Source organism: Serinus canaria, chromosome 15 (genome assembly GCF_022539315.1).
Source record: "Serinus canaria isolate serCan28SL12 chromosome 15, serCan2020, whole genome shotgun sequence".
Classification (NCBI taxonomy): Eukaryota; Metazoa; Chordata; class Aves; order Passeriformes; family Fringillidae; genus Serinus; species Serinus canaria.
This window is the reverse complement of record NC_066329.1, coordinates 8,624,525-8,642,264: the sequence shown is the minus strand read 5'-3', so window position 1 is coordinate 8,642,264 and position 17,740 is coordinate 8,624,525. Positions and strand designations below refer to the sequence as shown.

Below are 17,740 nucleotides of genomic sequence, written 5' to 3'. Positions count from 1 at the left end.
TTTTTTTTTTTCCCCTGGTAAGTCCTGTGAGGGCAACGAAAGTAATTTCATGCTGTTCTAGGATTTCTGTTGCAAAGGTTAACTCAGAAGGCACTGCTTGTTATTTAACCATTTGATTCCAGTTAGGGCTCTTGCCCAGAGTCCTGGGGATTAACCCACCTGTGACTCTTCAAGACTGATATATGGGGACTGAATATCTATTCCAGGTATCAGAGGGAGCTGGGGTCTGCCAGGAAATAAGACCTTTGCTTTTCTGCACTGGAATTTGCCTTGGCTATAACTATGTAACTCTGCAGGTACTTCGAAGTACACAGTTGTGTTCAACAGAATGAATGCCTGCATCAAAGGTTTTCCAAAAAAAGAATTGAAAACCTTTTCAGGTATTGCTACCCAGATAGGAAGGACTCCAAAATCTCACTTGGAACCTTCTGTGGAAGTAATAGCACAACATCTGGGCCATCAAAATTCAGTGTACTATATGTATTGCATGTTCCACGTGCACCCAAGTGTGATACAGGCTGACACATTTAGGATACACAGCTTTCTCTTACAGGTAAAACATCAGGTGTCCTACCTACATTTCTGTCTTGCTGTCGTCTCATTCAGATTAAGAAATAAATACTTCATTCCCACAAAGGGAAATGCTAAAGAAATATTGACAATTGTGTGCCCTGAAAGGAAACTCTTTTCAAAAAGTCACTGTTTTAATATGGTAAGGGAGGAATGAGCAGAGTCATGTACTCTTGTACCACACAATAACTCCACCTAAAAGAAACAATCCTCTGTAGAAATACAGTCAACATGGGTCCTTGAGGGGTGAGAGTGAACAGAAATTTTGTACATTTCAGGATCCTAACAGTTTTCACTCCTGTATGGACTGGTCTTGTGGTAATTGTCTATTGTTGGAGAGTGAGATTATGAAGTTTTGCCTCCCTTTGGCAGAGGAATATAAAATCATGGCCCACCTGCATTTTAGCACAGAAGAGGCATCAAAAGCTGTGTTGGTAATCAAAAAGTCTTTGCCTCCCATAAGAGATCCTGAGTATGGAGAAATTTGAAGACAAAATTCTTTATAATCAGGACAGCATGTCCCCAAGGACTGGCATGTCACCTGGCAAGAACAGGTACCAAGCAGCTCCCCACATCGTTGTGCACAAGAGTCTTGAGCTCCTTGTTAAAGGAAGAAAAAAAAGAGTCAGGAATGTTATTGAACTCTTCTAGATGTTCTCTGAAGCACAAGTACATCATCCAAAGGACTGCTGTAAGTAAATAAAATAGGCTGGTTATTTTAGTGTAGGAATGTATTTAGGTGAAGGTTGTAATCACCTGCATATTAAGGTTGCTCCATTTTGAATAGCAAAATACACTTATTTACCTCCCAGACAGTATATAATTTCAATAATTCCATAGGTATTTTTGCATGTAATAGACAGATAAATCTCCAGAGCAGCCCCTCAGTAAGCGCCACTAATTACATTTATTTTTGAGGATAAGTCTTAAACATACCAGAACAGGGGTCCCCCACCATGAACCTTGTGGGAATCATTAAGAACAAAAGGCCAGTGCTCTTGGAAAGTTAACATCAGCAACAAAATGGGCTCCAACACAAGTTTATTAAGAGCAACTGAAATGTCTTTGTTTTGTGCATTTCATTTGAGTCTGGCCTTAACAAGGCAGATGTTAGGAGCTCTGGGTACACAGGCAGGTGAGAAGGCTCTTGGCTTACAGACTGTCAGTAATTACTGAACACCACATGGGAAACTACTCAACAAATAAAACAGTTAGAAGAAGACAGACATTACAGTAGCACTCTCAAAAATTACTGGATTTCACGGACAGTTAAGGGGGAGTTAATTGAGATGAACAAGCTGCAGAGACAGCTGGGAGCACTGAGGACCTTTTAGGAAGTGATATCTTGCAAGGATGACACTGCTTGGGAGCTGTATCAAGAATACCATGCAATGCTGAGATGATCTAGGTTAGTATCAAAAATTCTAAATTTGGACATGGATCTTGCAAAATTGGAACCAATTATGAAAAAGTAACTAAGGGAAGATTGATTATTTGGGAGGACACAAGCAAAAAGAAAGGTAGGGATCAAGGAGGGTGGTGAAGAACAAGCACAGGAAAATGCAAAGGGAAGTAAAAACATTTGTTCAGTATGGGAAACTAGAAAGTTTTTCTCTGTCTTTAAATATATTTACTGCATTCTCCAGATTGTCTGTTTACTTACAGAAGAGATCCACTGACCTGCTGGAAATTACAGAGGAAGGGACTGAAAACCATGCAGGTAAAAGCTGGCCTGTGTGCCTTTGCTTTATCTTGTATAGATGGTATCAGCAATTTTTTACCACAAGTGTGTATTCTGAAGGAGGGAAGTCAAAAAAGTTTGCAGTTAAAAGCAGCAAAATGTTTGAAAAATCACTTACCTGCATTCCAAAGAGCAGTGAGGGTGGAAAGAATGAAGAAATAAACATCTAAGCTGATGAATTTCATATTTTGTCCAGATGATTTAGGATGGCTGGTTGTGGTAGTCTTCGTGCTGGTCTGGGAAAAGCCTTCAATGGAAACGGGTGTCCAGAAATAAACAAGATTCTCGCTGTTCAAAGGTTTGTTGTAAATTACTGAAGCAAAACAAACTGAATGAAATGCTCCATTTCAGAGGTCATCTCCAATCCAGGAAAAGATAGATGGGGAGATAGTCACTGCAACTCCTTCACATTAACAGTCAAGTTTTTCTGAAAGGGGGGTAGATGTTTATTGTTTTACAAGCATTTCTGCTTCAAAGCTCAAGGCCATGGGGTCATTGGCAAAAGTTCTATGCTTATATTTTGCTGGAGGAACTAAAACCTGTTATCACTTAGAAGAATGATAAAGAATACATGCTGACAGTACAGTTTAGTTCAGAAGATAATGGGATATTGAGGAAGCATGCTTACTGCACTGGATGTGACAGCATGAGGGCTGATTTAAGTGAAGGCAGACCCCTCCTTTTTCCCTCTTTTTAAGGGGTTAAATTGAAGGAAGGAAACTCACCCTTTTTCATCATTTTAAGGGCTTAAATCAGAGGGTTCCCCTCCATTTCAGAGCACTTCTGCCTGTTCCCCAGCACCACGTCTCTCGTGTGGGAGCAGTCCTTGGATATATGCAATTTTGGAGGTGGAACTGAAATTCCAGCAATGGGATCCAGGCAGAAAATAACAGCAATGACAGCTCCTTTCCATAGGAAGGAAAACACGTAGCCCCAGTGTCTCAGGTGCAGGTGACAGGCTGTCCTGGGGAGGTGAAGTCCCCAAGTCCTCTCTGTCCTGGCAGCTTTTGTCTGGGAGCAATCCTCGGATATATTGAATTTTGTGGGTGGAATCCGAGCGGCGAGCACATGAGCAGAGGCTGAAATGACTCGCTGGTGGCACCTGGTGACTCACAGCGCTACTGCAAAGCAGAAATGAGCCCTTGTGCGGCGCTTGCAAGGGATATTTGTGCTCAGTGACTGCAACAATCACACATGCACAGGAAAAAGAAACTGCGGGCTGGAGCTGGGCTCTGAAAGCAAGGGAGCTGAAAGTGTTTCTTTGGATAAACCTGTATGGAGAAATTCCCTTTCTGTCTCATCAGTCTGGGTCTGTAGGACTGAATCTTTGCAATCAAGAGACAACAGAGTTGTTAGTAACACTTAAACCTCTCAAATGTTGTTATCTCTCAGAAAACTGGGCCAGCACTGAGCTACTCCCCATGTGCCTGGAGTGCTCTGGGAGGGGAAAGGTGATGTCCCACTTCTGTCTGGAAAAAATGGCAAGAAAATAATTAGTGGTTTCCCTTCTCTCTCTCTGACCCATAAGTAAAGCAGTTCTGTACGACAACATGGACATCACTGCTCCTCCCCCCCGAGTTTGGGTGAAATATTCATATAGTTCATAAATATTCCCTTTCCCTGCTCCTCAGTCCTTCACTGCACAGAGAGCAGATTTACTCCATCTTTTGTTCCCAAGAGCACTTTCCAGCCTGAGCCCCAGTTCTCACAGGCACAAACTAAACAGACCTAAGGCATTGGTCTATTATTGCCTGGAATTCCCAGCTCCATGTTCCCTGGATTCCTCAAACACTCACAGCAGTCTCACCTCAGCTCAGAGACTGAGCTCAGACTAAGCCCATCACCAGTGCTCCTGGTTTAGATCAGAAAGATGGAAGAGCAGCAATGCTGGGATGGCCTTGGCATGGCTTTCCCAGTGTCAGTGCTCCTGGATCTAGGCTCTTGGACTCTCTCAAGCCTAAGCCTAGCTCCAGCCCTCACAAAAAAGAATGCCTTGTGTAGGCTGTTGAGTCCTCTGCTGGAAGAGAGGGAGCAGCTCATCAGGAATGCACTTCCTTCATCTCTCTTGGCTCTGGAACACCTTCATTATCATGCACAACCAGGATAAACAAGTGAGATTAGAAACCCTCTAAGCAAAATCCATGCTCAGGCGAGTAGAGCTATGCAGGACCCATGCTAATCCTGCTCTGCAAAGCACATTCCAAACATTTGGCACCTCCTGCATTTATAGGAATGAAGGAAACCATGTCCCTACTGGCCTTCACCTCCTTCAGGGGTATAGATGTGCCCTACCTCTCAAAGCTCTTGGCCCAGTGAGCCTGCCAGGGAAGCAAGCTCATGGCTGCCCTTGGAACCTGTCTCTAAATAGTTTCACTCTGGCAGGATGATGGAGTGGAGCCTGGCTGTTATTGCTACCCCCTGGGTCACACAAGGTAGCACTGACGTGATGGAAGAACTTGGGCTCTGTCACAGCAACTCATCTGTCACTGCCCTGCTGAGATGTGCAGCAGAGCTGGTGTCACTGTCTGGTGCAGAGGGGGATGGTCCCAGTGCTGCTCCAGTGCCCACAGTAGGAGCTGTTTCTCATTAGGAAACTGAAATGCTTTTTAACATGCTGCCAAAGGCCATCTGTCTGTTTATTTGCTGCTGTCCACCCTGCTAGGAGCTGGTGCAGAGCTTTGTGCTTTGCCCTCTCCTACCAGAGCCTTTGGCATGGGCAGGACGAGGTGGCTGCAGTTGGGTGAGCTGGCACCTCTGCAGATCCTGGGCAATGCCATTCAGGTAATGCCTCTCCTTCCATGGGTGCCTGAAGACTGGTACAGGCTGACTTGGGAAGTGCTTGCCAAGAGATTGCTGATCCTTCAGCAATTCCTGTTTTCTTTGGTCCCTACAGGAGGCTGCCAAGAGAAAGGGGCTTGACCAACACCTGCAGGGGCTGCTTTCCCAGCTCTGAAGAAGCATCCCTGCTGCTCTGCTCCCAGAGCATGGGAAGGGCTCTAATGCTATCCTGAGCCTTACAAAACAAGTGCTGAGTTTACTTCCACTCTGCTCCCCACTTTCCTGTGTGTCTCTGAGGGTGAAGAAGCACAGAGCTGCCAGCAGGCTGCACTGCCAGGCAGAGCTGAGAGTGCTCCTGCCCACACTATCTCAGGTTTGTTTGGGCTGGGCCAGGCAGGTGTGCCCAGGGGAGCTCTGGGGCTGTACCACGTTGGAAGATTTCAGAGAGAAAGTGCTGCATTGTTCTCTGCCTGCAGTCAGCTTGCCTGAACCCAGCTCTGAAAGCATGCTGGCACAAAGGATGTGAAGAGCTGTGGTAAATGTTAAGGAATAATTGTAACATGGATCAGGAATACCCAGCATAGCACTGAACTTTTAAGACAGATATTTTGGGTGTTCCCAGCACTGCAGCAGAACAGTTTGTGTAGCTGCTGTGTCTGGTTGAGCCCATTGCTAAGCACAGAGCAGCAAAGAGAGTGTTGCTATTGGACTTTTCCCTTCACTTCTTACTTCTTGCAACCATGATTGCAGAGCAGATTCAATTCTTTTTAACGTCAGAAGAAAGGCCTGAATGCAGTAGTTAGTATTGTTTAGTATTTGGCAAACCATGCTGGATTAGGGCAGGGTGAACAGTAGGAGAAATATTAGAAGTTAATTCTAATCTTGCCTTTTATATGGATTACAAGTTATGTCACTAGGGACTCATATTCCAAACTGAAGACAAGCAGCCTCTTGTGATTGCTGGTGAAATCCAGCACCAGGAGGGAAAATGGAGCAGCAGCCAGCTGGGGAGAGAGTGCCTTCCCAGGAGCTCCTCAGCTCAGTCCTGGTGCAAGTGCAGGTCACAAACTTCTCTGGTGGGTGTTTGACTCAAGGCCTGTCTTCTGAATCCTTTCCTCAGTGCTCCCAAGCTTCCCTCCTTGGGCCATGAGCCAAGGAATCAGGCGTATCAACCACCAGACCGTTTGTTTTTCCACGGGCTGTGTAAATTGTGCTGTTGTTATCAGTGAAACCAGGTCTGCTCATGGCCTCCTGCTCTGCGGGCGGTGGAGGGCTCTGATCTCCTGCTCCTGTGCTTTCTGAGGGTGGGGCAACACCTTGCACGAGTTTCCAGAGCACCAAACACGAGGTGAGCACTCTGTAACTGCTCCCAAACACAAACTGGCCCTGCCACAGCTGTGTATTTGGACTGGCAGCAGATGTGAGAGTGGTAGGACATCATACCTGTGCGGTTGTGCAGCCAGAATTGCTGAGCTTTCCAGTTGACCTGCCCTTGCTCTGAGATAAGGACAGGAAAATGCTGTTGTTTTGAAGGTGCTCTTTATCTGCTTAAAGGTTTGCTCTGGTCAAGTGGGATGTAACAAGGCTGGAGCAGTTTTGAAGAAGGGCCAGGTCTGGATTTTTGCTCAGATCTGGAGTAAAAGATTTATATCTTTTGGTGTTTGGTTCAGTTCTGCTCACAGCCCCACAGACAGAGGATTTACCCGTGGGAGATTCTTCTCTGTGATGTTCTTCATAATCAACAGCCATCCTTGATGTACACCCTGATAAGGCTCCAGGAATCCACTCATCCTGTGATAAAACTCCCTGTGCTGGTGCTCCAGCCCTGCACACCTGGGCACAGCCCTGGAGCAGCCTCTGCCTCTCTTGTGTGCTGATCTGGCTCATTCCCAGCTCTGTCTCTCTTTTGCTTCTCCCATCCTCACTAAACCAAACGCAATCTGCTCATGTGTGTGTGCTTCAAGAGCCCTGCCAGGAACAAAGAGAAGTCCAAATATTTGTGTTGGGCTGTTACTCTTTCCATTCAGGCAATAAATGACAGACTGGAGCAGAGTCTTTGTGTGCTGTGTGGGATTTCCACTGTACTGGCTCCAGCTTCACAGCCTGACCAAGATGAAACACCTACAATTAACAGCTGGGTTTTAAATGGAGGGAAAATGACTGAGTGTGATTGAAATATGGCCTTAAAAAAAACCCCACCAAAACCCAAAACAAAAACCCACAAACAAACCAGCCACCAAAAAACCAAAAACAAACAAACAAACAAACAAACAAACAAACAAACAAACAAAACCTGAGAAAAATCACCAGACCTTTCCTGTGTCAGAGGAGAAGTGCCTGGTCTCTGTGAGCAGTTTCATGCAGAACAGAATTTTCACTCTGAACTCTGGGAACTCTGCTGGTGATTTCTGTACCAGAGCTTGGGACACAAGCTGTCAGTCTGCACACAAATATTTCTGCAAAGTTCCAAGCTTGAATCCATGTGGAGGCCTGAGTTTCCTTGGGACTGAACATCTTTTTCTCTGAGCTGACCAAGGGGATGAAGATATTTGTTAACAAATTAATTCCTGAATTTCAGATCTCTGCTTCTGGGAAGATGCTGGGCTTCAGTGCTTGGTAAACCCAGGAACAGAATGGTGAGACAGCTCCAGGTGTGAGCTAGCTCAGGACAACAAGCTGGTCTGCTGTCACTGGGCCTGTTCAAAATTTGGAATAAAGGAAGGAATAATCCAGCCTTGTGGGATTTCACATACCAATATACCAAACAAATTCTGTTTGCTCTCTCAAGTAAATTTGGTGTTCCTTACGAGTGCCACCATGAGTTTTCTCGCTCAGAAGTTTCTTCTCAGGAATTAATTAGCCCTGAAACCTTAAGGATTGACTCTTCAAACATAAATGCTCCCTATAATTAATCACCTTCTCTTTGGATGATATCTTTAGTGTTTCGTTTTACACAGCAGACAGTACTAATATTATAACATCAAGTTAAATAACATCTACTTTGGGCAACTGAAAAGCTATCAAAAGTGACAGAAGCTTCAGAAAAAAACCTAATATCAGAAAAGAATCATGTCAGAAATCTTTCTGGCTTCCTTTTTTATCCTATTCATTACACCCAGCAGAGAAAAGAAGCTGCTGTTTCCAAGAAGGATCCATTTTGGCAGACTCTTTAAGCTCCTTCTTTCTTAGGTCACTTCTGAGATCATAAAAGCTGAGGAACCTCCCAGCAGCCTGTTTCACTAAGTGCTCTGTCCTGTTTTGCTTCTGGGCTCGGGCTGCACTTGAGAGTTACACCTACCTGGGCTGTAATAAAGTAGGTGGATATTCCAGGCAGAAAGTAGAAGGTGGATAGAATCTGTATGGTCCACATTAGGACTGCCTAAATTCAATTTATTACCACAACCTGACCCCAAGCTTCACTGACTGACACTTTTGAAGAGTGGTAGCAGGGGGATAAATCCTTTCCTGCCCTTGAGTCTTCATTACTGGCAGTTGGGAGAGGTCAAGGGTACAAGGAGAGAATTTTGCTAAACATATTTATTTTTCAAGATAAATGAAATATAGGTCTCCAACCCTTCACCAAGGCTATGTGTGCATCGCTATTTAAAATCAGTTGATTGATAACAGTTCTTGCAATCAGTCCAAGGAATTCTGTTGGAAATTTTCTGGAAAATACAAACCTGTTACAGCGAAGTACATGATAAGGGGTATTACTCTTTAATGAAATTAGAGGGTAAACAGCAAAGTGGCCTTGAATTTGTTTTCTTTTTGGATAATGAAAAAAAAAAGCAGATGGTATGTAAGCCAGCAATGTATAACCTGGTCACTTTATGTAAATACAGAGTAGGTTTAACAGTGCCTGAAATCATTGCTCATTGTGAATCTGAAACATGTTTTCATGACTTATGTTCTCCTGAAATTTTTCATATCTCCTCTCATCTGATAGGCCATCAGGCAGGGATGCTGGCAGGCTTGTCCACAGCCCAGTGGTTCTTCATTCCCACTTGCAACCTGTGGCACCCCAGCGAGGAGCATTTGTATGGAAACAGCCCAAGACTGCTCAGAGCAGCTGAAGGAGCTTGGCTATAAAGAAACTGAAACCTGGAATGTGGTGTGCTGCTCAGGAGCTGCCAGCTGGGATGCTCAGGACCTCGTGCTGCAGTGATGCCCTGACATGGCCCATGGCAAGCAGCTGGCCAGGGCCAGGCAGGACATTTCCTGGGTGATGCAGACAGCTGTGCCTCCCGGGTCACAGGAAACTGGCCAAATGATGACACAGGGCACACTTGATTTGCTGTGTAACAGCAGACCCTCCATGATTCAGATAAGAGCACACTTATGTTGTTAAAATGGTATCATTTGCTCGAGGACCCATTTGTGCATAGTCCTTCTAAAGGAATCCAACCACAAGAATTTCTCTGATCAAATTAGGCAGGTTGGCTGCACGTGGGTGGGTCTGTGGGTGGCAGTTCTCATCCTCAGTGACAGAGCTGACTTGCAGTGCCTGGCAGTGTTTGTGTTTCCATTGTTTCTGGTATATTTTCTCTTTTTATATGTATTTCTTCAACTGCTCTTGGGACATCCTATTTAAATGTGAGAAACCTTCCTCTGAAGCTCACTGTCAGGAAAAACTAAACCTCCCATCTCCCAAGGCCTGTTCCTCCCAGCTCTCCCTCCCCTGGGATGACCAGAATGAACATGCAGGTGACAGGGAATGAGTGTGCACCTTGCTATGACTGTTCCTACCTTTGTCCAGTGGCTTTTTCTGTGTCACAGTCACAGGGGACAGCTCTTCTGTGCTTTACACAACAGGCTGTGCTCACACAGGTATCAGCAGGTTACTTCTTTATCATGGCCTCAATTTCATGTCCTGTGACACATTAAATTGATGTTACACATGTCTTTCAAGTTGATTCTCCTCCCAAACATGTTGGCTGGAATTAGCCAGCTCTTCTGCTGGCTCAAGTCAGTGTAATTAGAATTATTTCATCTGGCTGAGGGAGGCCCCAAGTTCCCATATGGGTGCTACAGTAAACTGAGTACGCTGAGTAAGGTCTGAAAACATACAGCCTGAGGATGATGAAGCACTTGGAGTTTTTAATGAAAGATATCTTAGTTAAAAAAATTAAGACTCTTGACAGAAAAATCTGAGTCTCAGTGTAAAATCTGAAATATAAAGCAAGTTGTGCCAAGCTCAAAGCCTAGTCTTGTGAGCCACAGGATAATATCTACAAAAAAACCCCAAGTTTTCTTAAAACAAATATTTCCAGTGTTCCTCTCCCACCCCTAGCTGCCATTTAAACTCTGTTCTTTGGATTTTTGGTTTTTCCTCTTTCTCCATCATATATAGCTTCTGAAGGAGAAAATCTTAAACATACAATCAGTATTGGTGAAACGATACAATATCTTATCTAAACCAAACTGACTATTATGCTTTGAATGGAAAATGTACTACATTGCTCCCCAGGCTTAGGTTTGTAATATTATGTCTACACAAGAGAACTCAAACAGGCCTTTAGGGTCCTGAATATGGGAAGGATCAGGCTGAGATTGAATGCCACATTAAAATTGTGGGGCATTTTCTAGCTCATGTAAGTCCCACAGTGGACAGGCTTTCCAATACCAGTTCCTTTGTGTTCCTCAGAAATTTATACCTTTGGCTAGCATGATCCCAGGCTTTCCTATGGCCTCTGTTACTGCAGTTGACCACTGGCCCCACAATATTGATTGTATTTCTCTACTCTGCATTCCACTCACCTTATTTTACAGGTCTAGAGGGGTTAGAGAAGCCTATGCATGACTTAATTCTCATTATTATGTTGCTGCTAATGAAGAGGTGCCCAGAGCTTCCCAGGAAATTCATGGCAAAGCAGGAAGCACAAATGCACCCAGGACTTTGGAAATGTGTGTTCAAATCTTCTCTTCCATGCCCTGTCTGTGGGGCCACACCATTCATTTTGTAGTGTCAAGCAAGTTCATAACCTTTTTGCAGAAGAGGAGACAGATAACCATGTTTACCATATTTTATCTTGTGGTTCATTTATGGCCCCATTCTGGTTTCCATCTGATTTGTCTGATTTTGTTTATTTGCACTAGAATGGAAGGGAACTGCAATTAAATACAAGTGGTATTAATAGCTTGCTGCATGTGGCTCTGCTTTCTGTAACCAAATTATACTGATGTTGCTATTCAAGCCTTGAAGCTGCAAAAAGTGTCCCATCCTAATTACATAACCCCAGCTGAGGTCCCTTGGTAATAGGTGAGTGCATAAAACTCTTCCTGACAAGTTTCTCACGAGTCAGAGGATGCTGGCATCCTGCTTATTATGCCATGTTAATTTTAAAAGGCTCTTGTCAACCAATAACCCAATAACTTTTCTTCCCTCTGGGTTTTGTTAGGTTAGTCCATGAGTCATGGAATATTTGACTATGAATTCATGACTCATGGGAAAGCACCACAGCCATCACAGTCCTGGAAGATCCTGCTGCCTGGTGCCAAGTGCCTTCCCAGTGCTTGGATGGACATCACAAATGCATCCTGCCACACTGCAGAGCATCAATAAACCCAAACCCCTCCACTGGGAAATAGTAGTGTTAACCTGGCTTGTTAGCAGAACAATTCTCATGATTTGTACCCAGCTCTGGGGAGAGCATTGGTGATGGACAGAGAATTCAAAAGAAAACAGGGTCAGCCTTTTTTCTCTTGCTTTTATTCACATATTTGCTTTTATTAGGGATGGTGTCTTGTAGCATTTGACAAAGGACAAATGACAAATGGTGAGCTGTGTACATTTCTGAGCTTTAATTGGGAATAACCATTACTGCATTAGTTGCTACAGAAATTCAAAGTAGTACAGAAATAATGATGAGAAATTAGGTCTTTTAAGGCCTTGTAGTTCACACAGATAAGGGAAAGTCTAGGGGACTGAAATACCTAAATACTTCTCAGAAATGCATTTCTGATTTGTCAGGCTAGAGACCTTCAGTCCCAGGCAAGGGCTTCAGCTAAACTGCATTTCTGGGAAATTGCTCTGTGAATTTGTGGACCAGAGAGCTCAGTCCAGAAAAACACACACAGAAAAAAAAAAAAAATCAGATATCAGATTACAAACAATTTATCACCTTGTCCTTAGGTCTTTCTTTGCTGTGGGGTTATAAGTGCTGGAGTAAAGGTATGGGTGGGTATGATGTCATAGCAGAGCAGTTGTTTTTTTAATATAAGTTATTTTAATTTTTTAAAATGTGTTTGAAAGCACTAAATACAAAAGAAATCTTTGTCATGATCCACTGAGAGCTTCTCTTGCATGCCACTAATGGCTGCAGGCTTTCATGTGGGAGAATGGTCTCTCTGGTTTCCTAGAAATACACAAGACAAGAATCATTGCTTTGGAGGGCTGTAACACAGGGGCAGATCCCAGCTGCTGCACCCAGCAGTGTCCAGCCTTGCTGCAGGGAGCTTCTGTGCTGCTCCCAGCCTTTCACACTGCTGGGAGCAGCCTGCCCTTGTCAGTTGAGAAAACTGACAACAGGTCCAGAGGAAGAACCCGAGTTTGTCTTTTTTCAAGTGATCTTTCTCTGTATCCATAGGAGTGGTAGTAGCATGATAACCTTCAAGGCCTGTTTTTGGAATAATTCCTCATCCTGGGCTTTTAGGCAAATTTTCAGCCTCTGCCCAAAACCAAAACACTGAAAACAAACCACAGAACAGGAGACAGATCTAGGCATGACACAATTTGCTTATCCAAGGACACAGTTTGTCCTTGGCTGTGTCACTCCTGCCAGGTGCTTGCCCAACCTGTCCCAGGGAGGCTCTAGCAGTGATCTGGGCAGCCTGCTCCCCTGCTGAACCCAGCAGCAGGGGAAGAGAGCTTCTTCATCACTGGTGAAGCTTCTTATGCCTGGTCCTATCTCCTGTTACCATTCCTTGCTGTTATTTACACATCTGTAAATAAAGGAAGCTATCATTTCTGCCCAGCTTTACACTGCATGAGTAAGGCCCTGGCTGGAACAATGCCTACTTAAAATTGTATGTGCTACTGGTCTGCTTGAAAACAGAGACACCTCCGAGCCACTTAGTCATAAAGAGGAAAGTTTATTAACAATCCCTTCCCAAAGCAAAGCTGGAAGCTTGCTGGAAGCAGTCAGGAATCCCAAATGAGCTGGTCCATGAGGGGCAGTGCTCCTGGCTGTGCCTCACTTCTCCTGGGGCAGCAGTGCTCATGCACCAAACCACAGAAAGAGCCCAGCTACAAAGAAAATGCCTGACAATCCTATATTTAAACTGGTGCATGTCCTTGACCTCCCAGGTTCGTGACAGAGAGGAAGAAATGACTGTTCTATAAGCCTGCATTCTTCTGTGGCTCTTTGCTGTAATCCAGCAGTGAAAGGGGGTTAAACCTGCTCTTAAATGGGCCACTCTTAGAGAAGGAGAAGCAACCAAGACTCTGATTCATAACAGGACAGATACAGGTTTCTCTGGGAAGTCATTGCAGTCCTGTAATATGATAGATTTCATTGATGATTTTTGTCTCAAGGCTGCTTTTGAGAAGGATAGAGACACCAAAGGTGACAAATGTGAATCCACTGTCCAACTGGATTGCTTTGGAAAGAGTTTATTGGGCTGAAGGGCTTTCTGACCATGGCTCTTTGGAAAGAGTTTATTGGGCTGAAAGAGTTTATTGGGCTGAAGGGCTTTCTGACCATGAATTGCAGCTCTCTGCTAGAGAAAAGAAAGGGTCCTTAAGCCCTCCCTTCCCCTGCATTAGTCATGCAGAGGCCACAGAAGCAGGAGCTGGTGCTGGAGAGTGTTGGAGCTGCTGCAGAGGAACCTGCTGACTTGAATGGACATTGGAGGGGATCCCAGAGCCCAGGCTAAAGTGAGGTCCATATCCCACCCTGAGCAAACCTTGGCCTCACCAGGACTGACACGAGGGACCCCATGGATGGCACACACCAAAGTGTGTGTGTGGCTGTGGAGGGAAGCTGAGGATGGTGAGAGTGGGTCTGTTCCCAGCCAGGACAGAGACAACACCTTGTAAGGAACTGCACGATGAAACCTGCTGATTTATGGACAAGCAGTACTTGTTCTGGCAAAAAATAGCTTCCAATTAGCCTGAAAACAGACTGCTCTGGGTGGATTTGCAGACTCTTATTTATTGGCAAACTTCATTTTAATATAATCAGCTGCTTGGCAGGCAGGTTAGGTAATGATCCTTGATGTGAGCACTAACAGATTTGAACACTGAGCACAGCCTTTAGTGCCCAGAGCCCTCTGCCAGTAGCTGAAATGCATTTGATACTAAAATGCCACGGGAACCCAGGAAGGCCCTTGCCAGAGCACCTTGCTGAGTACATGAAAATGCCACCTTCAATAATTCACAATGTCTGTTCAGTAAGCTGGTGTGTATGTGCAGGGAGGGGAGTAATAAAACATCTCAGACCTGGCCTGCCAGGATAATTCAGTGGCTAGTTAAATCTCTCAGCACTATTAATCAACAGAGTGGCTCACAGAATAAATAAATCCAGAATGTAATATGACAGGGCTAGGGAAGCACATGGAAAGCGACTCTCCCTCTCCTGCCATGCTAAGTGCCACACTGCTCCAGCAGTTATTTGAATAACCTCAGTGCTCTAATACTTCAAATATTAAGATCTCCCACCAGTGCTATCCCATGTTTGAATGTCACCTAAATGTTTTAAACTCTGCTCTGTGTGTGATGCAGGGAGCTGTCCGTGAAAGTTAGGGAGCAGATTGCAGACTCCATCACTTAATTCAGTGTCTCATTTCACTGATCCAGGCTGATGTTTTGGGTGGAGGATCACTCCTTTCCTAAGACAAAAGCATTTTACCAGAGCTGGAATTATGTTTCTGCAGGTCTCTGGTGAGGTATGAACAACTCTCTTGACACAACTTCTACTGCTGCTGTAAATCTGCAGATGTTTTCAGAGTTCCAGATTAATCTACTCCTTCAGCTCCTGTAGGAATGCAACACAACAAGGCAGTGTTCAAAACTGGCTTATCCTGGTGAATTTGGTGCAGTTGTACTGTAATCTCTGTCTTATCCTTACTGTAACTGAGCCAGAATCCAGCCTGCTAGCAGACATCAAAAACCAGTATGATTAAACAACATAATTTTAATTTTCCATTAAATTCAGCCTATAGCTTCCCTTCTTCCCTTCCATTCATTAATGCCAGGCTAATATTTACCTTTTCAATTTACAGATATTTGTAGACCTTCCACGTATTTCTTCCACCAAACTGATCTTCAGCCAAGCATATTCAGTACCTTCACTTCTTCCTGATGAACCTGGCAAAAATTCCAGCTTTCAGGTTAGTGTTGGCTCTGCCCAGATACTGTGATTATGCTCAGCCATTGGTCTGTTTGTGGAAAGCGGATGTGTAACTGCCTCAACATGTCTGAATTTGCATCAGATTTTGAATCCACAAGAATACAGAGTCTGCTTTTCATCCAGATGTACTCTGAAACTCAAACTCTGATCTTTCCTCCTGTGCTACTCTGTCCATCTTCTTTAGCTGTGGAGTATCCACTTTTGAGCACATATTTCTGTGAGGAAAATAATAACCCAGCAGCAGCACACCTACAACTGAGCTACAGCACATATTAAAGCTCATCTTCAGGCTTCAGTGCTCATTTCACACAAAGAGGAGATGTGGGACCAATTATAAGGCTCAGCCCATGTGCAGTAACATGTTCAATCACATCTTGCTCATGCCCAAGCCTCATAATCCAGCACTTCCTCCAGAAATATTGATTTGCTGTCCTGTCCCCTAGTGCTTGTGTCCCTGGGGCAGTTGCTGTAATGAAAAGATTACACAGGAAGGCCTTGGAGAGTCTCTCTGTATCGAGCAGAAGTCTGAGTTGAAACCAGAGATACACAGCAAGGGAAAGAACTTGTTCTTTGTGATGGTGTCTGGGCAAGGATTGCCCCACGCCTTTCAGACACAGGGGTTCAGCTTCATGGGTGGCTGCTGGGAAGCTTCTGATCTCTCACTGGGCACCTAGAGGAACACCAGGCTGGAGCTGCTGAACTAGAAAAGCAAAGACAAGATCTTAGGACAGATGGCTGGCTGGCCCACAGAAGTGCTTGTATTAAGAAGATGGAACTGTCTAGAAAAGCATAATGACAAGATGGAAATTTCCTAATGGAAATCTTTATTCTGTCTTTATTATAAATCTATACTCTGAGTTTGCTTACATAATTCCCTCACACTTCTGAAGCTTTAACTAATTCCCCAGCTCAGAGATAATTACATTGTGCCAAGAGGTAAGGATGGCACTCTTGGATTACAGGAGGTAGAAACAGCCATATTTATGACTCCTGATTAAAACATGGTATTGGAAAAGAGCATTACTTGAGGCATCAGGATATCACTTGACCATTGCTTTCCTTTACATTTAAATGAGAAAAAAAGAATAAAATTGCATTAAATTAAAAAGAGACTTTCAAGACAATATTCCAAGGCTTCCCACAGTGGGTGTATTGTATGCTTATATTATTCTCCACCCATTGTAAATCTCAGCAGTAGATCTTCCCCCGCTGATGTTTTGCATTAGTAAATTGAACTCTCTACTCTGTCCCCTCAAAGATTAATGCCTCCATCTGAGGAAGTAGTTGAATACGTGCTGGCAGTAGTGCTTTCATGATTAGCAAATGGGAGACTGTGGGAGGAGAACAGAATTTGCATGTGTTGGATGTTGGCCCAAACATACTCTCACTGAATTCTGGACATCAGGGAAGAATTGATACAACACAAGCTTTTAATCAGCAAACCACAGGAAAAAAAATAATTGAAGAATCCTACATTTAATTAAAAAGTTTTTCAGCCCTCTTTGTTCCAAAATGAACAAATGTGTCTGCAGAGTGCACTCCAAACATCTCAAACCCATATTTGCTGTCAAGGGGCATTACATTTTATTAGTGGTCCTGGGGGAAGTTTTTAAATTTTTGTAGAAGTTCAAAATACTTTCACCAAGATTTTTTTTTTTTTTGGAAGACACACAATTGAAAGATGTTTAATTGCTACAAATGTTTAACTGATCATTTAAAGTGCATGTGATGCCTCATGTGCCCATGGCATCCAGTGCAAATTGGTCCTGATCCTAGTACAGACTTTTTTTCTGCTATCTTGAAGTCCCTTTTGCTCATTAGAAAGCTACCCAGTGAGCCTGCTTAAGAACAAAACAAATTTGCCTAAAACAAAACCAAAATGTCAGCAGAGAGGAGGTTGACTTTGCCACCTGGCTCTGTAAACAGCTGCATGCAAAGAGCTGCCTTAGGACCCACGTTTAGTCAAATCTAACTTACGTTTAACTTTTTTTTTTCACAACCAGCAGCACGTGAAGGAACAAATAAGCACACTCAGTACAGAACAAAGGACATTCATCAGTGGGATATTTTGGCCTCTAATTGAACAGCAGTCATATCAACTTCCTCCTTAACCCAGGACTGAACGTCTTTTCTGTGCTGGGGAAGGAAAGGCAGAAACACCTGTGGGCACTGCAGATTTTACCACAGCTCTTACAAGAGTGCACTTGCTAACCAGAGTGCTCTGGCTGCTTTCCAGCCAAGGCACATACAAGATTTTGCCTGCTTAGAAATCATCTAAATAGTTTCAAAACATTTTCTTCAC

General features: G+C 44.0%; 1 protein-coding gene and 1 long non-coding RNA gene across 2 annotated transcripts in view; one reads left to right on the top strand and one right to left on the bottom strand.

Moving 5' to 3' along the window:
* Nucleotides 1-3,350, bottom strand: part of SUSD2 (sushi domain containing 2) — a 17,924-nt gene extending 14,574 nt beyond the window's left edge. Inside the window, exons 1-2 of the mRNA XM_050980718.1 lie at nt 2,430-3,350; nt 966-1,170 (exon numbers count right to left, since the gene is read on the bottom strand). Of these exons, the coding sequence (XP_050836675.1) occupies nt 966-1,170; nt 2,430-2,496 (272 nt within the window). The 5' untranslated portion in view covers nt 2,497-3,350. The remainder of the gene's footprint in view (nt 1-965; nt 1,171-2,429) is intronic.
* LOC127060206 (uncharacterized) lies at nt 1,268-17,740 on the top strand. Its single transcript, XR_007778945.1, has 4 exons — nt 1,268-2,290; nt 2,508-2,609; nt 15,311-15,418; nt 17,442-17,740. It is a non-coding gene; the product is annotated as an uncharacterized LOC127060206 (long non-coding RNA).